Consider the following 25,223-nt stretch of genomic DNA (forward strand, 5'->3'; position numbering starts at 1 on the left):
ACTAAGACACAAACAGAGTAGGCTTTTCTCATGGTGACATGCATTAATAAAATGTTTGTTTTGTTCTTTTTTTTCTGTAGTTCTAGTTAAAGTTTGATGCAGCAGCTCTGCTTTTCTGAATGGACTGTCTCCATCTCCACTATCAGTACAGCAAACCAGGCAGACATTCTTTTTTATAGATTACAGTACACTAAAAGGTTGCATTGTGCCCTTGTATGCATTTTTAACAGTTTAATTCTGTAAAGACAAAATATGTCTGGTGGTCCAGCTCTGATTTACATCTTTGGCTAAATTGCAGGTTTGAATATTGTAATACTTTCCTATAACAAAATAGACCTGCAGAAAGAAATTACTAATAAAATATTTTACATATGCATAGTTCTATGTTCTATGTAGAGATTTCCCTTAGCTTTGATTGTATGTCTCACAATTTTGTAATTTATCATTGTTCATTAAACTCTGAAAGCTATGTGACTTTGTTAATATTCTGTCCTAAAATGCGATAAGATGTGCCCTTTTTTTTTTTGAGCACCTGCCCCTTTAGTGGTCTCTGCACGGCCCTGCTGTTGGCTAATGCAGCATTAAAGGTATAGTGGAGGATTTTCTCAAATTTGTTAAAAGACCTGCCCTCTCCACTTAAAAAAAAAAAATGCATATGCACCATACTGTACGTGCTCCTGAGAGGGAACGCCTAATAAACGCGTGTAAGAGCGTGCACGAACCCATTTCTCCTTGTGCACATTGTGTTTAAACGTTGCTGTTTGCATCGCTCATACAAACTTACTTACCGAAAGAAGATTTGCAATTTTTCCATTATAGGTAAATAAAAATGGGGACGAACATATCACCAGAATGATTGACAATTAGAAGGACCACTTATTTTGATGATCCACCCAGAAAAAGAACATCCTCCACTATACCTTTAAGTTAAAAGCCTTCCTGTTTGAACAAAACAGTCCACATAATCAAGATCAGCACACATCTTTAATGATAAACTTCCAGTTTGGAGCTGAATAGGTCTAATCAATGTCCATGATGGGACAGACAGTCAGGAGGAGAACTGGGCTATAATATCCTGTCTCTCCTTCCGGTTCCCTACATCTCCATCAGCCCTGGCCCTCCCAGTGGTGATGTAATGTCATGAATATTGAAACAGGTTGGCTGGAGCTCGGGAGGCGCTCCAGTCAGCATCTCATCTTCCTCTTCATCGCCACCATCTTTCCAACATTCGATAAAACAGCCGGAAAAGGTAAGAAATAAATCGCAGGGCAAATATTGTCTGAATTCAATTATCTTTTTTAAGCAAATCAAACTGTGGTGTTTTGTATGAATTAGTCAGCAGTAACCTGGATGAAGGACAAATTGACTTGTCCATATTGTCCTCAGGATCTGCTGTCAGGCCAGCAACGTGGCTGATTTACTGTTGCTTATCTTAGTTGCCTCAGTGTGGGAAAGAGTCGCGCTTTCGACCTGTTTAGTTTAATGCCGCTCAGGTGATCAGTTCTGATTCGTTTGCAGAAAAGCAATTCATCCTTTCAGCTTTTGCAGCCGCCTGAAACTAGATAAACAAAAACATTTTAATATTGAAGTAAACTAAAGAATATATATGCATATATTTTCAAAGTGATCTACTTGTGTTTATCTGATGCTCCATCCATTTGAGTCGGCTTACTGAGTCATCCGGCATGTAGGATGAGGCGAATAAATGATGGCTGACAGGAAACAGCTCTACTCTGGAGAGTTGTCCAGCTTTGCCGCTTTGTTTCTGTTGAATTAGATCAGTGGCTGCACATGTCAGAGAATTTGCAGCAGTTTAATTGGCTGTCTGCTGCCTCAGGTCAGTGACATTAAATCTCACTGGCCGCCCCCTTATTGGGCGCATCTGACTCCAACGTCTAATTACCCGAGCTGCAGCTGATCCCACACAAAGGCTGTGATCAAACGGCTGACTGCATAATATTGGAAGTCACATTGAACCCCTGCTGGCAACTTTCCACCAACAAGACCTTGTTACCATCGATTGGCCGCGTGGTGTGCTATCTTTTATAGCCTAATACATTGCTTTTCACAGGTGAGACAAAGAAACTTGGAGAAACATGGTGGACCTGTAGAGCACAGGTTCGCATTTAGTCTGTTATGGACAAGGATGGAGGGGGGAGGATGTTCCTGAGAATGAACTGATTCTCTGACACCATGATGAACTCATCTTCTGCGGACAATAGCAGCCGGAAGCAGCCGAGATCTTCGTCTCCGGCCGCTGTCAAGGAAACTGGATCGAAAACTGCGCAGAAGGGCAGCAACTCAGCTAAGCCCATCACACCAAAGCAAGGAGCAGCAGGAGGAGGAGGAGGCAGAGGTAGCCGAGGTCATTCTCCGGTTTCCGGGAGGCAGGCCGGAGGCGCTCCTCCCAGCAGAGGCGCGGCTGCTGTCCAGCCTGCTGGTGCTGAAAGCCCGACGCTGAGCAGGCATCCTGCGGAGGACTCCCCCCGCCCTGCCGCTGACGCCTCCTCACCCTCCAGAACCGATTCCAACCGCGTTGTCTCCGATCAGCCGTGCGCCTCCAAGTCCCCGAAATTGAGGAGCAAGAACCCAAAAGGGGAAGAGCCGGCTCCGGCTGCAGGTAGCAGCAAGAAAAGCTCCAAGAGTACGGTGGGATGCGGCCCCGGTTTCTGGAAGGAGGGCTGTTTGCAGTCTGAACTAATACAGTTTCACCTGAATAAAAGCTTAGGGAAGAAAGGAAGCAAGATGCAAGCGAAATCATTGTCTCCGCCGGCTTCTGAGCCGGAGCTATCCCCGGAGCCCGACACACCACAGCCGGCTCCACAGCCCGATGAGAGAATGCAAGAAGAGATCGAGAGGCTGGAGGACGAAAACGAAGATCTAAAGGTAAATAAATCTGAAAAACAACTAAAGCACATGAACCTTGCACATATTAGAGCCTCATCTGCCACACCTGTTGTATTTGCATGCTGCATGACCATCACCGCTATAGAGCTGCCAGGCCTTTCATTTTTTCTTTCTTTAAGATGTATTTTTTAATCAAGCACATGTATGTGTTTATTATTTATGGGTTTTAGAATGAAATTGAGGAGATGCGGGCAGAGATGGATGAGATGAGGGACACCTTCTATGAAGAGGACGCCTGTCAGCTGCAGGATATGCGCAGAGAGTTGGAGAGAGCCAACAAGAACTGCCGCATCCTCCAGTACCGACTGAAGAAGGCTGAGAGAAAGAGGCTGAGGTTTAATGAGAGCGGCCAAGTGGATGGGGAGCTCCTCAGAAGCCTGGAGCAGGACCTGAAGGTTGGTCTGATCTGCTTACTTCCTAAACCTTTTCTTCTTGCAACCACGCATTTAAGTTTTATGTGACAGCAAACACAAAGTGGTGCATATAATTAAGTACCAGGGTAAATAAAAAATGTTTTTCTAAAATGTACGGTAGGCCTACTTTTACATCCCAAGTGTTACGTGTTGTTTGTAGTATTTTTATATGATCTCTTTTTGCATCATCACTAGTTTTGGAGGCTTTTCTCCAGCAGTATTTCACACCAGGAGAACTCAAACCTGCTGTTAGACACTTTCTGTAGTATTTTATGGGATTCTGAGGATAAAATGAAATCGTTTACATCAGATGTACTGTAGGAGAGACACATCTAAAACATAGATTGTACATAAAAATCATTGGGCTGTGTCTTTGGATTGTTGTCCTGCTGGAAGGTGAGCTCGTTCCACAGTCTTGAGTCTTTTGCAGCCCTCTCAATAACCTGTATTCAGATCCACTCATTTAGGGCTTGGCCATAGGAATTCATGTGTTTAGCAAGATATTTTTATGGTATTTGTAGTAATAAAATGTTAACAGTAATAAAAGCAATGATAAAAGAAAAAATATTTACAATGTCTTGTACGGGGACAAAGGAACCCAGTATTCAGGCGAGACAGACAGTGGGAAGATTTCAAAACATTTAATAACACTAACAGAAAAGAAATATGAAGAGCTGTGGATCTGCAAATCTGCAGTGGCTCCAGGGGGAGGCAGGGCGCACCCATCACTGACACTCTGCAGTTCAGTCTATCCTCTCGGGTGAGGCAGGATCCAGCTGATGGACTACCAGACGAAATGCAGCGCGCAGCCATGCAGAGTGTCCCTGATGTAGCAGCCTCGGTGAAACAGGCAGAAGTCAAAGCCAGGTCACCGAAACCGTCCAGAACAAGGACGGTTCTAAGATCCAGGGGTCCAAAACCCAGTCAGGTGTTCCGATCAGCGCAGGGACTGACAAATCCAGGATTCCAGGAATCCACAGAGCGTTCAGGCAGAATCAGAATTCCATGATTCCAGCAGTGAGCTCAGGTAGAAACGGTCGGATGCAGACAGGCAGGCTCAGCAATTGAGAGGAAGCAACAAGACATGGTACCATGAGAACTGCGGAACTTTAAACTAGCTCCCACCCGCCAAGCAAAAACTGAATAAGGGCTCACTCAGCTCAGAACAGCCAGGAGACAATCAGGAAACACCAAGACAGGACAAAAGCCCTCTCTAACATTGGCCTCAGAGAACAAGAACAAAAACTATTGAATCAAAGTCAAAACTCAAAAACATAAACTGAACTCAAACATATATAATGATCTGGCTGAAAGGAGCAGGTGGAAAAGATGAATGATAATTCATTGCAATTAGATCAGCTTTTAGGGCTGATCGTGATATACAGTTTTTTTTTTAAAACAACTGTATGGCTGTTTAAAAAAAAATCCCATTTTAAAATAGGCTTCCTGAGGACAAGTAACATAAACATGTGATGTCATATCACCAAACATCACAAATTCATAGAAATTATACATTTTAAGAAAGAGATTGTGAGCAGATAAACTTAATATCTACTGTGTATTAATAGCTTTTTCTTAAACTCCTCCTCAGGTGGCTAAGGATGTGTCAGTGCGCCTGCACCATGAGCTTGAAAATGTCGAGGAGAAGAGGACCAAAACAGAGGAGGAGAACGAGAAGCTAAGGCAGCATCTGATAGAGGTGGAGGTCACTAAACAGGCCCTGCAAAATGAGCTGGAGAAAGCCAAAGAGGTGAGAAGTTGGAGGTGATGGCACTTAGTATCACACGTTAGTGTGGTGGCCAGTTATGTAGAGCAGTTTGGGCGCGATTAGAATCAGTCCAGAAAACATTGGAGTGTGAATAATGAGTTGGGATGACTGTAGCAGTGTGAACAGCAGAGAAAGGATGCAACAAAGGTGATTACAACTGTTTTGTAGTTATGTTTTTAGTTATACATATATCAAAATAAATAAATTAGATTTTATTTCAGTAAACTAGCTTAGACACATCGGGATTAAATGATCACTTTAAGAAAACAGTAGTATCAGAGTGTTAATTACCATTGCTTCTGTGCAGCTCTCTCTAAAAAGAAAAGGAGGTAAGGATGGACAGAGAGCTGATAAAAAGATGACACAGACGCCTGTTGAGGTAAGTCAATCTTTGCATCAAAAAACGAATGAGTCATAAGCTTTAACTGATATTGTATTTAGATTTCAAACAGTAAAAGAGTAGAACATTATTATGCAGAGAAAGAAAAAGGATGCCTGCTTTTTTTAAACTCCAAACTAGGTATGCATTTATAATTAGACCCCCTAAGTCACCTCTTTGTAGAAGCATATTTTATAGAATTTTTTAGTAGATTCCGTTTGTTTTGGCCTCAATTGGCCTTCATTGGAGAAGAATGCTCCTCCTGGAGCAAGCTCTTTAAGCTTATTAAAAACGTCCTGCACCTACTGCAGAAAAATAATCCTATACAGCCTGATTCTGCAACTAACTTAATCTGAATTTTAGTTTGTGAGGTATTGCTCCAATATAATCTTCAAAGGCATAATGTAATACATTTACCTGAGATATAAATAAGCCACATGAGCCAAAGTTAAAAAGCAAAACTTATGTATGTTTTTTCACTTTGTTTTCTAAATCATACATTTGACCAATTAGGACAGTTGAGCTATTGAAAAAAAAGAACATCATTACCTATTTGCAGGAAGAAAATGAGGACCTGAAATGCCAGTTAGCCTTTGTAAAGGAGGAGGCTATTTTAATGAGAAAAAAGATGGCGAAGATTGACAAAGAGAAAGATCGTCTGGAGCAGGAGCTTCTGAAATACCGTTCCTTCTACGGAGACGTGGACAGCCCCCTGCCCAAAGGAGAGGCCGGAGGGCCTCCCACCACCCGAGAATCTGAGCTGAAGCTCCGTTTGCGCCTTGTGGAGGAGGAGGCAAACATCTTGGGAAGGAAGATTGTGGAGCTGGAGGTGGAAAACAGGGGACTGAAGGCTGAGTTGGAAGATATGAGGGAGGACAGGTACTCTCATTTCTATTAAAACTAGACCTGCTGAAATTTTGGGAAAATGTAAAAAATGAAAACTTCGTATTAACTTGTCGTTAAAAAAAACACTTCTGTTTCCCTGCATTTTCTAGTCTGGCAGCAGCAGGAGGGGATGGCAGTGGTAGCGGGGGTCAGCAGAGCAGGGAGCAAGGAGAAGCTCTGTCTGAACTGAGGCAGCAGCTTCAGCTGGTAGAGGATGAGGCTGAGCTCCTCCGTAGGAATTTAGCTGATGTAGAAGAAGAAAACAAAAAGGTTTGTATGGTTTTTACAAAAACAGGTTCTTTAGATTTCTGTTACTATTTTGGATAAGGAGAAACAGCATACAGATTCAAAAGTCTTTGCTACTTAAACAAACTGACTAAGCTTTGCATTTGCCTTTTCCTAGGTAACCAATGAGCTCAATAAGCTCAAATACAAAGCTGGGTCCCATGAGGCTGGATCAAGACATGGTGGAGGTTTGTTTTCATTTTTAAATTAGTAATCTGTTGGATACCGCAGAAAGACTTCACTGCAGTCTAGTCACTTTACTATTCAACCAGATAATACAGTCATTTTGATTCAAAGTTTTCTATCTAAGGAAAAACAGTTGGTGACCAGCTCCCATGTCGGAGGATGAAGCGAGCACATCTAGCCCAATCACTGTCAAAGAAACAGGACTACATTATATTATTATTTTTATTTTTTTCGGAGACTTTTTATGCTTTTGTACAGTGACCTTGAGTGTCCAGAAAGGCGCCTTTTTAAATAAAATGTATTATTATAAAATGTATTATTATTATTATTATTACATTGGGAAACAGGCTGATCTCAAACATCTACAAAGAAAGGTGTTGATGGCAACAGCACAGCTGATATTTCTCTCCAGGATGGGGTCACAGCCAAACAGGAACAGACCAGATGAAGCTACAATGAGAAAAAGCAGAGGGAGCAAATCATTAGAGATTTAACTAATAGATTCTGCAGGATTTTAAATTCTAGTCTGGGTATAACAGGAAGCAAATGAAGAGAAGCTAAGATAGGAGAGATATGATCTCTCCTTTTAATTTCCATCAGAACTCTGGCTGCAGCATTTTGGATCAGCTGAAAGCTTTTAACTATAGTTTGAGGACTTCCTGATAGTAAACAATTACAATAGTTCAGCCTTAAAGTAACAAATGCAGGGACTATTTTCTTAGCCTGGACATGATGTTTCTAATTCTTGCAATATTCCACAGATGAATGAATAACTGAGTTAGGCTGATGATGTTGTAAGTTCATTCTCACAGTATCTCCCCTTCAGGTGGAGCTGGACAGAACCTATATGTCCTGCAACAGCATAACTGAGTTAGGCTGATGCTGAAAGTTCATTCTCACCTTACCTCCCCTTCAGGTGGAGCTGATGCGGCTAAAGTGGAAGCTCTCCAGGAGGAGCTGAAAGCCGCACGCCAGCAGATCAATGAGCTGAGTGGCAAAGTCATGCAGCTCCAGTATGAAAACCGCGTGCTGCTCTCCAACATGCAGCGCTATGACCTGGCCTCCCACCTGGGAATCCGCGGCAGTCCAAGGGACAGTGACGCCGAGAGCGATGGGGGACGGGACGACGACACCCCTTCAACCTCCGCTGCCTCCCCTCGCCTCCTCCCACCTCACCGCAAACGAGAGGGCCCCATCGGAGGGGAGAGCGACTCCGATGAGGTGAGGAACATCCGCTGCCTCACCCCGACGCGCCCCCTTTACTCGCCAGTAGATAGCCATTTTTTATCCAGAAGCCTGCGGGACCGGCAGCAGATGATAGACATCCGCATTGAGGCCGAAAGGCTTGGCCGGACCATCGACAGGCTCATCGCTGACACAAGTACTATCATCGCCGACGCCAGAGTATATGTCACCAACGGGGAGCTGTTTGCCAGGCTGGATGAGGATGAAGAAGGTGGCAGGTGATGAATTGAAAATAAAAACTCACTACAGCATGTTGTGAAAACATGGATTCATTTTTTCTGTGCTTGCACTATAGGATTAGAGAGCATGAGCTGCTGTATCGGATCAATGCTCAGATGAAAGCCTTCAGGAAAGAGCTGCAGAGCTTTATAGACCGACTGGACGTCCCCAAGCAGGATGACAAACAGCCAGAGGAACCCCTGTCTGTACGTTACTGCAAACAGATTCTCTTCTTTCATTTTTTTTCTGGTATCGTTTTTTTTTATTCAGACTAACTGAAATTCTGCTCTCTATTCCTTCACATCCACCCAGATGTTTCAACCCATTATTTTGCTTATCCTCATCCTCGTTCTGTTCTCCTCCCTCTCTTACGCCACCATTTTTAAATTGGTGTTTCTTTTCACCCTGTTCTTCGTTCTGTAAAGCACGACCAGGATCACACGGTGCACATTCTTTTATATTGTTTGCTGCCTTCTTCATTCATTTCCGTTCTGTTTCGTTCCGTTGAACTCATTACATAAGGTCACTCAAGGTACAGGACGGCTCTGCTTTCCAAGCACAACTCGAATCATTCTTTCACTGCCAGGCTTGCAGCAGGCTGGATACGGCATAACCTGGGAGAACTGGTGTGTCAGGTGAGTAATGTTACACGGATGTTCACTTTCAAACATGAACTGAAAAGCTTGAGTCTAACATGTTTAATAAAACTCAGACTGTTCCCATAACAGGAAACAAAAAAAGAAATCAGTTTACCAAACTGTGAACAGCTTGAAGCCGCAGTGTGTAGACTGTATTCAGTTTGTTTTAGTAGTTCATCCTCTAGAGGTTTGAATGGGTCCATGAAATAATGCTTCCAATGATTTTCCAAACCCATCCGACATTCACTGTACATCTGTGGACAGTCGGCACTGTCAGGGGGAGGTTTATGCAGAGAAAACGCAAACAGTAACTGAAGGCCATGCCCACAATAACAGTAACAGCTGTCGTAGGTGTCTGCATGTATGAGGCCTGTATTTCCTGAAAGTCTGAGTCACTGAGCTGGTCACATAAAGTGTAAGTCATCGTCTTTCAGCTCTTTAAACACAGTAGGTTTAAAACACAAACACACAGACAGACCACACAATTTGTCCGCCCGGTGTTTATATTTTATTTTTGCAAGGTTTGGACACTTTTTTTCCCTTTTCAGTTTACGCTAATCAATTTATTGCTATCATATGTAACTTTGGAGTCCGTAAACGTAACTTAGTTAACTTTTTTCAGTAGTTTTACACCCTGATATGATTACCCTAAATGCAATGCCTTGAGAAGGAAGTTATCACACTCTTGGAACTTGTCAACCCCTGCAATGGTACAACCACAAGGTCTGAAGTACCGTGTTGGGATTATGAGAAACAAAGTTTTAAATTTCCTTTTCACATACATTGTACAAGTGTGGCAAACCTTTGCAAGTCTGACAAAAATCTTCACATCCTCAAGTTTTTGTTTTTTTTAACGTATAGAGAAAGATCTTATATTTCCAGGTGGATCATCAAAATTAGTGTTCCTTCTAATTGTCAATAATTCTGGTGATATGTGTATGTAAGGCCATCCTATGTGCTCGTTCAGTTAGCTATCTTTTTCTGCGGATGCGCTTTTTCTGGCGTATATGTGTGGTGAGCTATGGTTTCAGACAGTCATTGAAGCTCACCTATCTCACTTTCTTTGAAAATGGCAGAGGTTTGTAAGAGAAAAAGTGTCTACAAAGTGTATGAGAAGAAAAGAAAGGCCTCAGAAGAAGCAGATATATCCCAGAATGCTTTGTGTGGAGAGCTCTCCTTGCAAAGCATTATGAGATTTGCTGTCACAGCGGCCCGCCGTTGCCATAGGCTGTTGCTACCTGACAGTGGCGACTGATAACAAAGATGGCAGTGGAGGAGGAGTTACGTGACTAACGGGGAGTAAAAAGCAGTGATCATCTGTCCGAACGGTCAGTTAAGTTCTTTAAAGTCCACTATATACTCCCTACTCTATATAATGATTGAGGGATTTAGGGGTTAGGGTGGATGTTCAGGGACAGTAAGCTTGTATGAGCTGTGAGAACAGCAACTTTTGAACAGAGCGTGCACAAGGAGAAATGGGCTTGTGCACGCTCTTGCACACGTTTAATAGGTGTTTCCTCTCGGGAGCGGGTACAGCTTTGTGTATGTGCATTTTTTTTTTAAGTGGAGAGGGTGGGTCTTTTCAAAAATTCACGAAAATCCTCCACTATACTTTTCAATAGTCATTTTCTTCCATAACTGCTCAGTTTTTAGCTTTATCTTCTGTGACTGTGTTCTCTATCCTTACCTCGAAAAAAGTTTCCCCACAGCATGACACTGCCACCCCACAAGTTCAGGAAGGTGAGCAGCATTTATTTAATTTAAGTATAATCTATTAGACACACTGTTCCATATGTTTGCTGTGTACAAGCATATTTTGTACACATCTTGTGATGATGATTAAACGACTTCATTTGGCTGTCTTGAAAAAGAAATTACTTTCTTCTTGCTTGCTATGCTGCAGATGTCTTCATAAAACAGCTTTATTCACACAGATGGACCTAAATCTACTTCCAGTTTTAAGAAAATCAGAATACAGAAGGCTGAATATAAATGCCACACTTATATCATTTTAAAACACTGAAATTTTTTTTTTAATCTCTTTAGAATTCCTATTTACGTATATGCAACTTTATATCGTTTTATCATATAAAATACAAACAAAATACATTAAAATACATGGTAGTAATATATTAAAATGTGAAAATGGTTCAGACCATCTACAGAGTTTTGCAAGTCACAGTGTGTTTCCTGAAAATATCTCTGTGCTGAGTCACTGAGCCGGTGACATAATACAAGGAATCATGTGGCCACTTAAATAAAACAAAGACCATGTGATTTAATGGCCTTTTGTTCAGGATTCATGTTCTTCCTTAATTCTATTCTATTATGCTCCATTTTATTAAAGTTTTCTTCTATGTATTATATCTTCACGGTGTTCATATTACTTTAATATTCTCTTTTTTTATTGCTATCAATGCTATTATTGCTATATGCATTTTTAATAATATAATTTTTTTTACTCAACATTACTGTATATGTCTTGATATCAATTGTGATACATCTTTTATATGCCTGAAGTGTGCTCCTCCTTTCTCGTTATCTAGTTTGTGAAGTTGGGATTTGATAAACTGCCCTTGTTGCATGTTTCCTAGTTACAGAAAACGGAGAAGTCGGTAATATTCATCATAAGTTCAGATCAGATAGGTCAGATAGACTGTAAAAAAAAAAAACAGAAGTCCAAAAAAAAATCACATCATGCAAATATAATTTTCATCTTATTTTATGAATTAAGTACTTGAGACAAAAACCAACAGAACTTAATAGTTGGTAGAGAATGGGTTGTTTACAGTTTCAGAGGTCAAATTGATGCATAGCAAATGAATAGATGAAGAGACATTTCCTGTAGGTCTTGAAGAGGTTATCAAATACTGCTGTTGGGCTTTAGGCCAAGTCTGATCTTGTCCAGATGTTTCAGATTTTGAGCTGTCATTTGGAAATACAATTTTCAGATTTTCTATTGGGTTTTGTTATGGAGACGGGATAGGCCACTCCAAGACCTTGAAATACTTCTTATGGAGCTGCCACCTTAATTTCCCTGACCGTGTTTTGGATCTATTTTGATGGAAGACTGAGCCATGGCCCATCTTCAATAATCCCATTTCAGGGAAGGAGGGTTAACCCTTTATAGAGCATTCAGTGAAATACATTGAAAATCCAAATTTCAAACCAATAGTATTATTGGAATCCAGGACAATACCTTATTACCTTTGTAATCAATAAATATGGATATTTTGATGGCAAAAATTAATGTCAATGTAATAACAAGAAACACTAACTTGCCTGAATATATTAAGAAAAATAACAAAATTGCTTCTATAAGAAATTTATGAAAAACACTATGAGAGTGAAAGAAACACATTTTTTTGGACCAAAATAACCTTAGAGGCATTAATGCTGATACTTAAATTTTTTAGTTTATAAACCTAAATATAATTGTTAACTAGGCTTATTAATTTTTTTTACTTTTTAACGTTTCAATTAGCTTTTTACCTTTTTTTCTTGACTTGTTAACTTTTTTTTCAACTTAATTGACAGTAGGTAATATATCATTCAAGGGGTCATCTAATTGGTCAAATGCCAAAATAAGATGTGCAGCCATGTAGCAGTATCTTTGCTGAATGGCTGGATATAGATCTAGTGCTTTTAGACCTCACTGAGGGACGGCGGAGACTCCATTGTAAGGGGTATGCAACTGATCCAAAAAGGTAACTTGCCCGTTAAAGGGTTAAATCTTGTTAAACATGGTTTCAGCTATCCTCTGTTTAATACAGTGCAGTCATCTGGTACCCTTTAAAAAAAAAAACACCTTCACAGTTAGCTTGTGTTCTTGCGTTTTCTTCTTCTTCTTCCAGAAAACTGTATGTGAAGTTCATAACAATTAAATAGAATTCAATCTCTCTATTGATCCTAAAGGTAATTCGTAAAAAGTTCAATGTTGATCGCATTTAACCGCATGACCTGTCCCTTCTCTAGGTCTGTACCGACTTGAGCAGAGGGATTTTAATCCATGATGCTGTAGTGAATAACCATTGGTAACCTCTGAGACTGTGGTCTGAAATCTCCTGCAGGTCAATCCCTGTAGTTCTGGGCTGATCCCTCACCATTATCATGATGATTTATACTCCAAGAAGGGACATCCTGCATGGAGTTACTTCCTTTTTCTAAAAATCATGCCTGCAGTTATACCTGCTATTCTTAAACACTGCTTTGCTCATGGAGTCTGATTGACTAAGGGTGTGGACGGGTGTCTTTTTTACAAGTTCAAACATGTGAATCTAATGAGAGATTGCATTTGAGTAAATGAGTCAATGCAATCAACTGGTTTTCCTTTAATAGAAAACTTTGAATCAATTGGACTGTGTGATCTGGTGAACTGTAAAGTACCTAGAGATGACATGTGTTGTGAATTGGCGCTATAGAAATAAACTGAATTGAAATGAATACTGGTATGAGTGGAGGATAGGGAATCTTGCTGATATAAAAAACTTATTTATAAAAAGCTGATTAATTGTGAAATCATCATATGATGTGATTTTCCGGATTGTTTGGGGGGGGATAGAGTGTACCTACAATAATTAGGCTATTACAGACCTTTCAATTCTTTTTGAGTGCAAAAAAACTTTTCCCCCCACCCTTTATAAGAGTTAAAGTGAAGTGCAGACCTTTTTGTGCTTAGTCAGAGGAGCTGGCATTTTACCTATTTGGATTGGGGCTTTGTTTTTTTTGTTTTTTTGCTGCAGTGTAGATTCTTTAAAAATAGCCAGGGGTGGGGTCTGCACAAACCAGCAGAAAAATGTGCAGATGTGTGGACTAGTGAGGCCACCAGGATGGGAGGTGGACTCGGACCGCTTCTTTTATCCCACCGGTGGGATGTTTCACGTCACACGTTGTCTTCGGGCCAGCTCTGGGAGGAAGAGGAGGAGAGACAGGAGTAGGAGGGGAGGAAGGGGAATTTTATCCCAGTTAATGAAAGCATTATTTCTTCTTTTTTTTTTTTTTTTTTTACTGAAGGCTGGTTTTCTGCAGTTGTTCTAAACGGTGCAGTCCGAACCACGTCTAATGGTCTCTGCTATCGGACTTATTTTAATTTCTTCCTAAAGGAGAACCATTTCTACATCCTAGAACCTTTAACCGACACGGTAAGGCTGCTCAGCACGCGCCTGGGACAAGTGAAGTCTGCAAACCGCTAACTTTAAAGGCAGCTAGCTGATACATATTACCTACTAGTTTACGACTAGCTTATAGTGAGGGTTATAAACAAAAGAATGGGTGGTTTTCACGCACAGATGTGTGATATAATGCTATCTGCTGTGTAGATTAATAAGCGCCCAGCCCTCGCTGCTCTCCTCGTGATAGTCAGCCTCCTCTCATACTTCAGCTAACAGGACAAACTTTGTTTACAGCCAAGCAGAGACAAGCAGCTGTGCAAAAGTTAGCTGTCATTTCCCCCCCTTTTTGGCGCTTAAGATGAGTAGTTTCTCATATTTAAAGAGTACTGGTGGCGCACGGTGCCCAAATTGAGTCGTTGCTATGGCTACAGCGCAAGGTGGCGACGTAATTAAAAGACTCGGAGGTTGATTAACGGCTCTTCTTCTTCTGTCGCCTCTAGGCGTCGTTCAGCTTCAGGCAGAGGAGGAAAAAAAACTCCTGGTTACAGAGGGGTAAAAATACTCTTTACTGCTCTTACATCAGAAGCAGTCTGGAGTATTTTTGGGAGCTTCTGCCTCGGAGTGTCTCTTCAAGCGGACGGTTCGTTGCTGGAGTTTTTTGGACACAGAGAGGACAGAAAAAAACAGCGCAGGTGGAAAAGTTGATGGGTCTGAAGCGGGGGAATCTGGAGCCAGAATGAAATCTTGAGCTGATCTTTAGAGATATGGAGCAGGCTGAAGCATCCAGTGCAGCGGTGGCTGCTGCTCCCAGTGGGGAAGCACTGTGCCCGAGGCGAGATTTGGCTGGGTTCGGATAACAACTGCTGAACTTTTTTTTTTTTTTGGCTCCTTCCAACATCGTTTGATGACTTTCTATTAAGTTTTTGGTCGGTTTGTGTGCATGCATTTAGGAGATGTGGAGCGCCTTTATGAACGGCGCCGGGCTGCAGAGCGGGGGATGTGTTCAATCCCAGGGATGGGAGTTTGTTCCTCGCTCCAGGATTGAGAGAACTGACAGAGGCAGGGGCAAAAACCGCAGCCCGCTGAGGAGGATCTCTTCTCCGCCCACCGTCTTCAGCCAGGCCCTGGAGCCCCCGATCGGAGCTTTACAGACCGGGGGAGAGGGAGGGGCAGGGGCCCAGCAGCTTGAGGTCCTTAGGGGACAAATGTGGCCGGGGCCCGAACCCCAGCAGCAGCAGCAAATACAGAACACACGGCTAAAAAAGAAACTAGAGGATCTGAAGAAAAGACACGTTCAGGACAAAGAAGATTGGATGCGTGAGAAGGAGTTGTTATTGAGACAAGTGGCTGACATCCAAGTAATTTATCAGATATCTGTCTTTACCTTTTCATTTTTATATTAGCCATTTTTGTCTATTTTAAAGTATATTTTGATATTATTATCAACTTTTTATTTATCATTGACTGAAATCATGCATGCTATGGCTCTACACCCAGAGCACCTTTCTATTGGGGGCGTCATAGAAAAGAAAACATTAATGGTGTGTGCTGCACAGTTGAAACCTGGACACTATAGGGCTGGTTATACTCCCCACAGCGGTGTGTCACAGTGAGCTTGACGGAGGCATTTTTGATTTATGCTCAATTCGCTGTGGGTCTAGATACGGCCAAGGCGGAGAGGAAGTGGGGGAAAGTTTGTGCGACAACGGAGAGACATGAGGGCGAAAAAGAGCGGGTATCCAGGTGGAAAAAGGGTCCCAGCGTTCTCGTACACCTTGCTCTTCTAGCTTGTAAAACTTCAAGAGTCGTTTTCCGCAATTGCGGTCATAAAAAAAACAAAACAAGCCGACCTCCTGTCTGTGGCACTGTCTGCGGTCAGCTACAATTTGGGAGAGGTGCAGCAGAGTGTCTGCGGAGGGGGTGGGGACTTCTTTTCGTTCACTGCGACACCTATGCAGAGTTTCGAAGTATAAATCAGCCTTATGTCACTGTTTGCTGTTTGGGTATTGATGTTTCTGTTTCTGGCCTTGCTGCAGAAACTGCTCCAGCAGGGTCATATTGGTTATAGACATTCATGCACATCCCCAGTTTTGTAAATGTTCACATGCAGTATCAGTCAACAAACCACAAAGAGCAGCAGAGTCAGAAAGCAATTTATCATGTACAAAATTTAAAAGCTATTTCATTGTTTTTATCTTAAATCATGTATTATGTGTAGTTAAAAAACTGACGTGCTAAGGCAGATCAAACCAGAACTTGATCATTTATTGAATTAATTAAAAATATTAATGTATATACAGTATATTGTTGCCAAAACCTTTATTCTAATTGTGAAGTCTCCAAAGTGCACACTTTTAATACTGTTTTAGTGTTAGGTTCCCCTTAGCTGGAGAATATGAAGCATAAGAAACTTCTAACCTGGAGTAGGTTGAGACTGATTGATTCTATAAAACCTTTAAATGTTACATAAGTTGCTGCTATAACCTATAAATAGATTACATGAATGTTAGGGTTTACCCATGGCTCTAATTATGCAAGCAGCATTACTTTCTGTAATGACTTCCATGTTCTATAGAGCTGTAAATTCAGAACTTTGAAACAAAATGTGTTTTTCAATCAATGCATTTCTTAAGCAAACTGCTTGCTTGGTATATTTAACTAAATGGGGCACCGTCTGTGAATGCAGGGTGGGGAGAACAGGAGGATTCTGCTGGACCTAAAGACGGTTTTGGAGGAGGTGCAGGCCGAGGTGAAGAAAGAGGAGGAGAAGAGGAGTGAGCTCCAGCTGCAGTACACTAGAGACCGATGCGCCTGGGAGCTTGAGAAAGCTGAGCTCAAATGCAGGATTGCACAGGTGAGACCTGAAGGAACATTAAAAGCAGAATCGGATTGTGTTTTTTTTTTTTTTTTACTGCTATTCAGTTTCTGTATGACTGTTTTTGCACAGCAATAGTTCATGTGTAGAATTTCTGCTTAGCATGTGGCAGGCTGGTAATTCTCTAGGCCTCACCACCCATGGGTCAGTATATTAAATCACCATGGCATCTGTCTAACTCAGGCCTTAGACAAAAGATTTGCACAGAAGGGACATACTTTGTAAAACCCTGCTTAAACAGACATTGATACCTTTACCAGCTAGCTAAATATCATGCTTCTGAGGGTTAAAGTGTTTACATATAAAAGCTCAAAACTCCCCTCTTAAAACATGCATTGCTGTTATTTAAATTCACTTTAGTATTTATCTTCTTCCAGACGAGATAAGAAAATGAATATTTTTGGCTGCAGCAAGTCAGAACCTGATTATACTATTTTCTGCCTTTGTACACAAAAAGAATAAAGCTTTATTTGACCAAATGAATGTTTATATTTGTGAATTTAGTCTGCATTTCTGTATTTTTTCTACACTTTTTTTTTTACATTTAAACAACAAGGCATCTATATGTCATTTAACCCTCCCCTTTGGCTTATATCAGATGCTTAAAACTGATTTATCCTCACACAGACCCCTCCCTTGAATCTAGAAACAGAAATTCCAGAACACAAAGCTGGAAATAACACAGTGGTTTAACAATATTGTAGGCTTGTCATGTGAAACCATTGCACTGGCACAAAACACCCCAGATACAAACTCCTAGTCCTCATCTTAGTTTGTTTACCCTTTAGAGTTAAAACCTGCTTACTTCTAGTTCTCATTATATTGGCTCTGCATAGAGATCAGGGAATTGTACGGTAATTTAAATGGAAGTCAAGCCTAGCAGTATTACCTCTATTCTAAAACGTTGTAAACATGAAGGCTAAGCATTTCTGTGGTAGGATGTGGTATAGACAAAGAGATAATCTGAGACTTCTAAAGGTCTGAAACAATAAGAAACAAGGACATAAATAAAAAATGATGCCTAAGGTGAAAGATGCATGATATGATCACCATATTATTGATATCTGGCAATAATAGTTAAATCACTGCTATAACAGGCACGTTTTTTCTGATAAACAAATGATTATTATGCCTGCAGTGCTAGCGGACAATGTGCACCAAGCAAAACTATGTATTACCACATGCAGACTTCAGGGACTTGAAGTCAGCTAGATTGTGTAGATATGCAGAATGAACTGGAACAATTTTTACTCTATTACTCCTAACTCCAATTTCTAATCTGTTTTCATTCTATCCCCCTACTAACACAAATGCACGATTCTCTTAATATTAGCTTTTTTGTGTGGCAGTTAAGTGTTTGGAAAGGATTGAGAGAAAGTTGCAAGATTAAACCGCCATTTAAAAGGAGACAGTGTTTTCTACCTTATATCAGGTCGAAAGAGAATTACACTTTTAGCAGACAACAGGAAGGCCGAAAGGTTTTCAGCTACAGGAAGTTCTTTAATGTTTAGAGAGCACTGTTTAAAGTCTTGCAGCTAACTGAGCTAATTACTTAAACAGAAATTCTAAAGTCTTGAATGCTATCTGTGCTGTTATGAGTCAATCTTTTTTTGTAAAATGGTATAATGCCGTTTTACAGTGACTTCTCTGTCTCTGCTCGCAGACTAATGCTGCTGTAAGTCTGAGCAGAAAGCTAGAAAAAACTGTTGAACCCTTTGCTGATATCATCTTAAGTTACATTATGTAAAACTAAACATAATCAGACTTGGAATCAGGTGTTTAAAGACCTTAAAACAGATCAGAAATGGAACCTCCGGTTTTCAGTCTAAGTACCTGAATAGTTTGTAAGGCATTTGCCCAGAAGCAATGGCTTTGCTTTCATTAAATAATTCAGAATAGATGAAAAGAGAAAAATAAATTAAGCAAAACTATTGGAATAATAAAAACATCATCTTAAGATGCAATAACCTGTAATTTTCACATGTTGTTGTAACCGCACCAGTAAAATGGAGAGTCCGTATTTAGCTTTAGTGGGCTGATAAGCAACAGTGTTGAACAGCTAATGTGCTATCATCAGGGCAGTTGGGTTGTTAACACTGATTGTGGTTATGACCATCCAGAATAATACTGCTTTATGAAGTAATAGTGGGAAATTGTGTTTGGTTCAGTTAAAGTGCCACCCTTTAGTGCAATCAACTGAGTCATGCAGAATGGGCAGACCCATTCAGCTCCTTTGAACAATTTTCTCTAATGACCTTGTTTGTATTCTGGCCTGCTTGCTTTGCTCCCCCTTTATTTAACTTTGAAGGCTAAAAGTGGTGGGAAGGTTAGAAGCATCACAGTCACTTTAGGTGGAATTTGAGTTTTTCTTATCCTAGCTTTAATCAAAATGGCATCCAAACAGCGTAACAGTGAAAAGTCCAGCAGTTATATATCACTTTATCACTTGGATCAGCTGTAGCTAACACTGTTTACCACATTACATGCAGGCTGAATTTGAATACATTGATTCCTTTGTGGACACCTCCACCACTAAATACAAAGAAAGCATCCAAGTTGGACTCAGGCCCAGTGTTTCCAGGCATATTTCTCCTCGTGACTCTGATTTATGAATGCTGCTGGGAGCTAGGAGACCTCTCATTCCGTCTTAGCAGTCAGCTCCCCTTCCTCCCTTTACCTCCCCTCAGAATGTGACATTGTACAGTGCCGGGTGTCCGCTATTTATAGTGGGTCACCCTGGTGACATAGTTACCTTTATAAACCCTGTGGCACACAGTGGGATTTGAGTGGGCAGAGGTTGCATTTTAGGCTGACTGAATATAATGTGTTAATGCGTAAACACCTGAGTGTGTCCTTTGGAGCTTGATGGGATTTTAAGAATGTGTCCCTTGGACGTTTTCAAGGGACCAATCAGCTTTCCTGTTTCAGTCACTCAAAACTTTGACTGTTTCTTTGATGCAAGTCCAAGCATCTTGTTTTTGAATTCTGAGCCATGTTTACATTTCAAAAGTTGAAATAGCCTGCGGACAGCAGCCGTCATCATCCGTCTCTAATTGTGGAGACCTCTGAGAAAAGCCGCAGGCAGACAGAAAAAGTGGACTTGTTTTTTCTGCACCATAATTTCTTGACCCTAGCCCACAGTCAGAAATAGCAGCTTGGAGAAAGGCTTTGGTCGGTGTCTGTGGCGGCACACAGAAATATCGCGCCCCAGCAGGCTCGTACGCACAAGCTGTAGACACGCTTCCTAACAGAGAGAGAGTAAGGAGATACATTTACATACAGAGGCGTTGTCTTGGGATTTCTTCCAGCTCCAAAACCGACATTCTTCTAATTTTTAAAAACACCAAAACATACGTACCACCAAATGTAGAGTGTGTATTGAAAGACTTTTATTTCAGGTCTTTAAAATGATGATTTAAATTTGGCTTATTTACAGAAAACTATTTAAAAGGGATTTTCCAAACATTCTTCAGTTTATAAGAGATTTAGGTTGGTGTTTTTCTTTTTTTATATACAGTGTCTGGCAAAGGTATTCATGCTCCTTCAATCTTTAATACTTCTATGTTAAAATCATAAAACCTAATGTTTTATTTTATTGCTTTTATATGAGAGAGGCTATCACAAACTGGTGCACAGTGGCGGAGATGGATGGAAAAAAAATGGTTCTTCTCTTATTGTTTTTACAAATAAAAAAATGTGTAAATATTCTGGCCCATTTACTCTGATAAATGTGGATGTATCACCTGGAACGCACCACCCCTGTGGGGAAAGGCAGTGGCAGCATCATGCTGTGGGGATGTTTTTCAGCAGCAGAGACAGTGATACTGAAAAGAAAATCCCAGTGGAAAATCTCAGATAGTTTGACTGACAACAAATATTAAAGTAGGGTGATATAAGGTATATTTAGAGAAAAAATATTTATTAAACTTAGCTCATGTAGGTTCATGTTAGCTTTGGAAGCAATGAGACATTTCCCCTTAATTTGCACAGAGATAATATTTGTATCATGCATTGTTGTTTCTCTTGAAAGCAGTAGCTTAAATTAGGTCACATCTGCAGACTTAGTGTGATCTGCCTAAATCTACCATTTCCTTCCCTGTATCCGGTGCTAAAGCACCGTAGAAAAGATACTTGAACTTTGCATCCCTGAGCCATCTGTGTGAGTTCTAACAGGATATTTTCAATGTTCAATCTGTCTCCCTCTTCCCTCCTGTAAACCCATTCACACTTGTCCCCGTGGTATGATTTCTCCACCTTCTCTTCCTGCCTTTCTGCCGCTCCTTCATTCTTCCAATTCCACTTTTCAACTGTTTCTCCCACCTCTGTTCTGCATGCCTTGTCATCTGGCACTCATCTTTTTGCTCCAAACTGCAATACCTAATTGCTTACCACTATTCTCCGTCCTGTCTTAACCACCTTCTCCTCTTCATCTCCCTCCTATTCTCCTTTTTTCCCCTCTGCCCTTCTCTTCTCTAAGCTGGAAGCTAGAGAAGCTACAGGATTAGTGGGTGGAGGCCTCCAATCAGCTTCAGGTCTTGGTTCGGTGACATCGAGTGCCCGCAAATCGAACAGCGACACCTCCACACTCCTCAGGGAAAGGGAAGAGCAGCGGAGGATCCTGGCTGACACCCACTCAGCAGCCATGGACCTGCGCTGTCGCCTGGATCACAACGAGAGGGACTGGTTGAGGGAGAAGGCTGAGCTGCTGGAGAGGTTTGATGTGGAGAGGAGAGAGTGGGAGTGCCAGCTGAAGGACATGCAGAAGAAAATAGAAGAGGTGAGATTCTTTGAACTTATGAAAGTTTTTACTGAAAAAATTGCTTTAAAACAGCCTTTTTATTTGACCCTTTATGACTTAAACATATAGTTTGATGAGCAGACTGACACCTTAGTAGTTCAGCCCTGATGCATCTATAAGCCTGTAGCCTATTTTTCTTGAATTTACTTTGAGTCGGAAGTTCCCCTGCAGTTCAGTGGATGTGACTGCAATGGCATTTATATTCAATGGGTCCCACCTTGCAAACAATCAAAGCATTAAATTCAAGAGATTCAAGATTTATTGGACACTAAGAAGCGACCAGCATCCAACTAAACTCAGACACCAGTGGCAACTCCAGGTAAGGTGAAAAAAGTAAAAAAAAAAAAACTTGTCAAGTATGAGCGTAAGCTACGAGAATTAGCAGAAGAGTGCTGCAGTTTGGTGTTTTGACCACCGGTGGCGGTATAAATGGAAAACTCTATAAGGCCTCTTTAAAGAAAGAAACTACTAAAAATTTACTTTAAAATGATTGCAGTGTCCAACAAATCTTCAACATTGCCTCAGCATCAGCTGTCAAAACAATATACTTAATCAGAAAGAATGAAAGCAGACGACATTCATGCTGCTAAACTAAAGTTCCAACTGTGAGCTGTCAGCAGTGGATTGATCACTGTCAGTTAAATTAAAATCGTTTGTGTGAAAATGTGCAGCAGTATGCACACCTATGACCCAGTAATCTATGCCCATCTTTAGTTGCTGATCAAGATCAAGCCACGTCAGTAATGCTTTCTCCTCTGAGGCCGAGGTTTGGGGCATAGGAGCTTCTTCATGCTGATATCTGGATTTTCAGAGGTAGTCAGCCTGGCAGGTTCTGGTCCCATGGGGTGTACTTTTAGTGGTAAAAATAGAAGAAGAGCTGAAAAAGAAATAAACCCAGACAAGGCTAATTCAGTTAAAATGCGGGATTCCTTCCAAAAAAGGAATGGTCTCTTTTTTCTTTTTTTTTTTTTTATTGCCTAATTTTAATACATTCTTCTTTGTCCTTCCAGTTGTGCTGTGAGGTGAGGTCCACCAGAGGGGGAGCGGCCCTGGACAGCATTAGGCAGAATGACAACTCGGGGCACAGACTCAGCGTGCGTTCGACCAGCACGGGCTCCAGCCTGCTCAGCGACCACTCCCGGTCCGAGCTGCTCAGCAGCAGCACTCAGTCAGAACCAACCAGAAACCCGCCATCACCCGCACCTGGTCTCAACAGGAGCATCAGCACCGACGGTGGCGCCTGCTTACAAGCCGACAACCTGTTTGGATTAAATGTGGGGGCACAGTTCAGTCCGAGTGGCCCCTTACAACCCGAACGTTTGGTTGATCCAATATCCAGAGAAACATGGAAGCAAAACCCATCAGGTGATGATAAAACAGTTGTGGAAACAGAGCTGGAGGATTTTTATCGTGGAGCTTCTGGGTTTGGGCTGCCACAGGATTACGTTTCTGTAGGGAGGGAGAAAAATGTCCATCAAGTTCCTTCAGAAGACTGCCTGTGGACAGGGATGAGTTATGGCAGTGACAAGAGAAAGAACACTACTGCTCTTAATGCTGTGAGTATAACTGGAAAATGATGTCAGTTAATACCAGCCGACTATTTCCTTCTTTCTGTGTCACATCTTTGATTTTTAGGCTCTCAAAGAAATAGCCCGTGTTAGTGAGGAGCTCTGCAGCTACCAGGATGAGATCCGAAAAAAGAGTGGAGATCAGAGGTGAGCTTGTTTTCATGATAATACATATCTGATGAGGCTCAGGTAACATTTACCTTCATACATCTGATTCAGTATTTTATAAAGGCAAATATTTTTTCATTAGTCCAGGATTTCTATAAAATTTGGGAAAATGTATGTATAAAAATATACACTGTGTAGAAAAAACTAATTATTTTTATAGATTAATTCATATTTTAAACTCTTAGAATTAGAAGTTTACAGTACATATAGCTCATTGATGGCCACTTCCAAAGACCCTAGACAAAGTGATGAGTGTGTCAGTCGGGTCCATGATAAGTGGAAGAAGGTAGGAAGGAAGCAGGAAGAGGTGCTTCCTTCCATGATGCTTCCTAGCATAGTTCCTTTAGCATGGCAAGCTTGCAGCGTCCCCTACCAATTATGGAGCTATAATCTTCCCACAATCCTTTGAGTGACATCCAAGCATGGAACATGTCAGGGTAATTAAGAAAAATACATATTTGCTTGATTTTTCACACATGCAAATACAGGTGCTGGTCATAAAATTAGAATATCATGAAAAAGTAGATTGATTTCAGTAATTCCATTTAAAAAGTGAAACTTGTATATTATATTCATACATTACATACAAACTCATATATTTCAGATGTTTATTTTGTTTAATTTTGATGATTACAAATGACAACAAATGAAAATCTCAAATTCATCATATCAGAAAATTAGAATATTGTGAAAAGGTTCAAAATTGATGGCCCCTGGTGCCACACTCTAATCAGCTAATTAACTCAAACCACCTGCAAAAGCCTTTAAATGGTCTTTCAGTCTAGTTCTATAGGCTACACAATCATGGGGAAGACTGCTGACTTGACAGTTGTCCAAAAGACGACCATCGACACCTTGCACAAGGAGGGCAAGACACAAAAGGTCATCGCTAAAGAGGCTGGCTGTTCACAGAGCTCAGTGTCCAAGCACATTAATAGAGAGGCGAAGGGAAGGAAAAGATGTGGTCGAAAAAAGTGTACAAGCAAGAGAGATAACCGCACCCTGGAGAGGATTGTGAAACAAAACCCATTCAAAAATGTGGGGGAGATTCACAAAGAGTGGACTGCAGCTGGAGTGAGTGCTTCAAGAACCACCACACACAGACGTATGAAAGACATGGGTTTCTGCTGTCGCATTCCTTGTGTCAAGCCACTCTTGAACCACAGACAGCGTCAGAAGCGTCTTGCCTGGGCTAAAGAGAAACAGGACTGGACTGCTGGTGAGTGGTCCAAAGTCATGTTCTCTGATGAAAGTAAATTTTGCATTTCCTTTGGAAATCAAGGTCCCAGAGTCTGGAGGAAAAGAAGAGAGGCACTTCATCCACGTTGCTTGAAGTCCAGTGTAAAGTTTCCACAGTCAGTGATGGTTTGGGGTGCCATGTCATCTGCTGGTGTTGGTCCATTGTGTTTTCTGAGGTCCAGGGTCAACGCAGCCACATACCAGGAAGTTTTAGAGCACTTCATGCTTCCTGCAGCTGACCAACTTTTTGGAGATGCAGATTTCATTTTCCAACAGGACTTGGCACCTGCACACAGTGCCAAAGCTACCAGTACCTGGTTGAAGGACCATGGTATCCCTGTTCTTAATTGGCCAGCAAACTCTCCTGACCTTAACCCCATAGAAAATCTATGGGGTATTGTGAAGAAGAAGATGCAATACACCAGACCCAACAATTCAGAAGAGCTAAAAGCCACTATTAGAGCAACCTGGGCTATCATAACACCTGAGCAGTGCCACAGACTGATCGACTCCATGCCACGCCGCATTGCTGCAGCAAT

General features: G+C 41.3%; 1 protein-coding gene across 5 annotated transcripts in view; it reads left to right on the forward strand.

Moving 5' to 3' along the window:
* The first annotated feature begins 1,137 nt into the window (after window positions 1-1,137).
* Window positions 1,138-25,223, forward strand: part of LOC119777031 (protein SOGA3-like) — a 31,753-nt gene continuing 7,667 nt past the window's right edge. The window contains exons 1-12 of one of the 5 annotated variants that reach the window (XM_038275768.1): window positions 1,138-1,249; window positions 2,072-2,886; window positions 3,078-3,302; window positions 4,912-5,070; window positions 5,396-5,467; window positions 6,027-6,346; window positions 6,463-6,622; window positions 6,756-6,825; window positions 7,740-8,286; window positions 8,364-8,493; window positions 8,810-8,922; window positions 16,723-16,890. In XM_038275768.1, the coding sequence (XP_038131696.1) occupies window positions 2,194-2,886; window positions 3,078-3,302; window positions 4,912-5,070; window positions 5,396-5,467; window positions 6,027-6,346; window positions 6,463-6,622; window positions 6,756-6,825; window positions 7,740-8,286; window positions 8,364-8,493; window positions 8,810-8,922; window positions 16,723-16,756 (2,523 nt within the window). In that variant the 5' untranslated portion in view covers window positions 1,138-1,249; window positions 2,072-2,193 and the 3' untranslated portion in view covers window positions 16,757-16,890. Of the gene's footprint in view, window positions 1,250-2,071; window positions 2,887-3,077; window positions 3,303-4,911; window positions 5,071-5,395; window positions 5,468-6,026; window positions 6,347-6,462; window positions 6,623-6,755; window positions 6,826-7,739; window positions 8,287-8,363; window positions 8,494-8,599; window positions 8,923-14,399; window positions 15,395-16,722; window positions 16,891-21,388; window positions 21,689-22,719; window positions 23,266-23,344; window positions 23,425-25,223 lie in introns of those variants that run through there. The other 4 variants (XM_038275769.1, XM_038275770.1, XM_038275767.1 and 1 more) reach the window with 4 other exon arrangements.

The sequence above is a fragment of the Cyprinodon tularosa genome, unplaced genomic scaffold (genome assembly GCF_016077235.1).
Source record: "Cyprinodon tularosa strain WSP-4 unplaced genomic scaffold, ASM1607723v1 ctg98, whole genome shotgun sequence".
Lineage (NCBI taxonomy): Eukaryota > Metazoa > Chordata > Actinopteri > Cyprinodontiformes > Cyprinodontidae > Cyprinodon > Cyprinodon tularosa.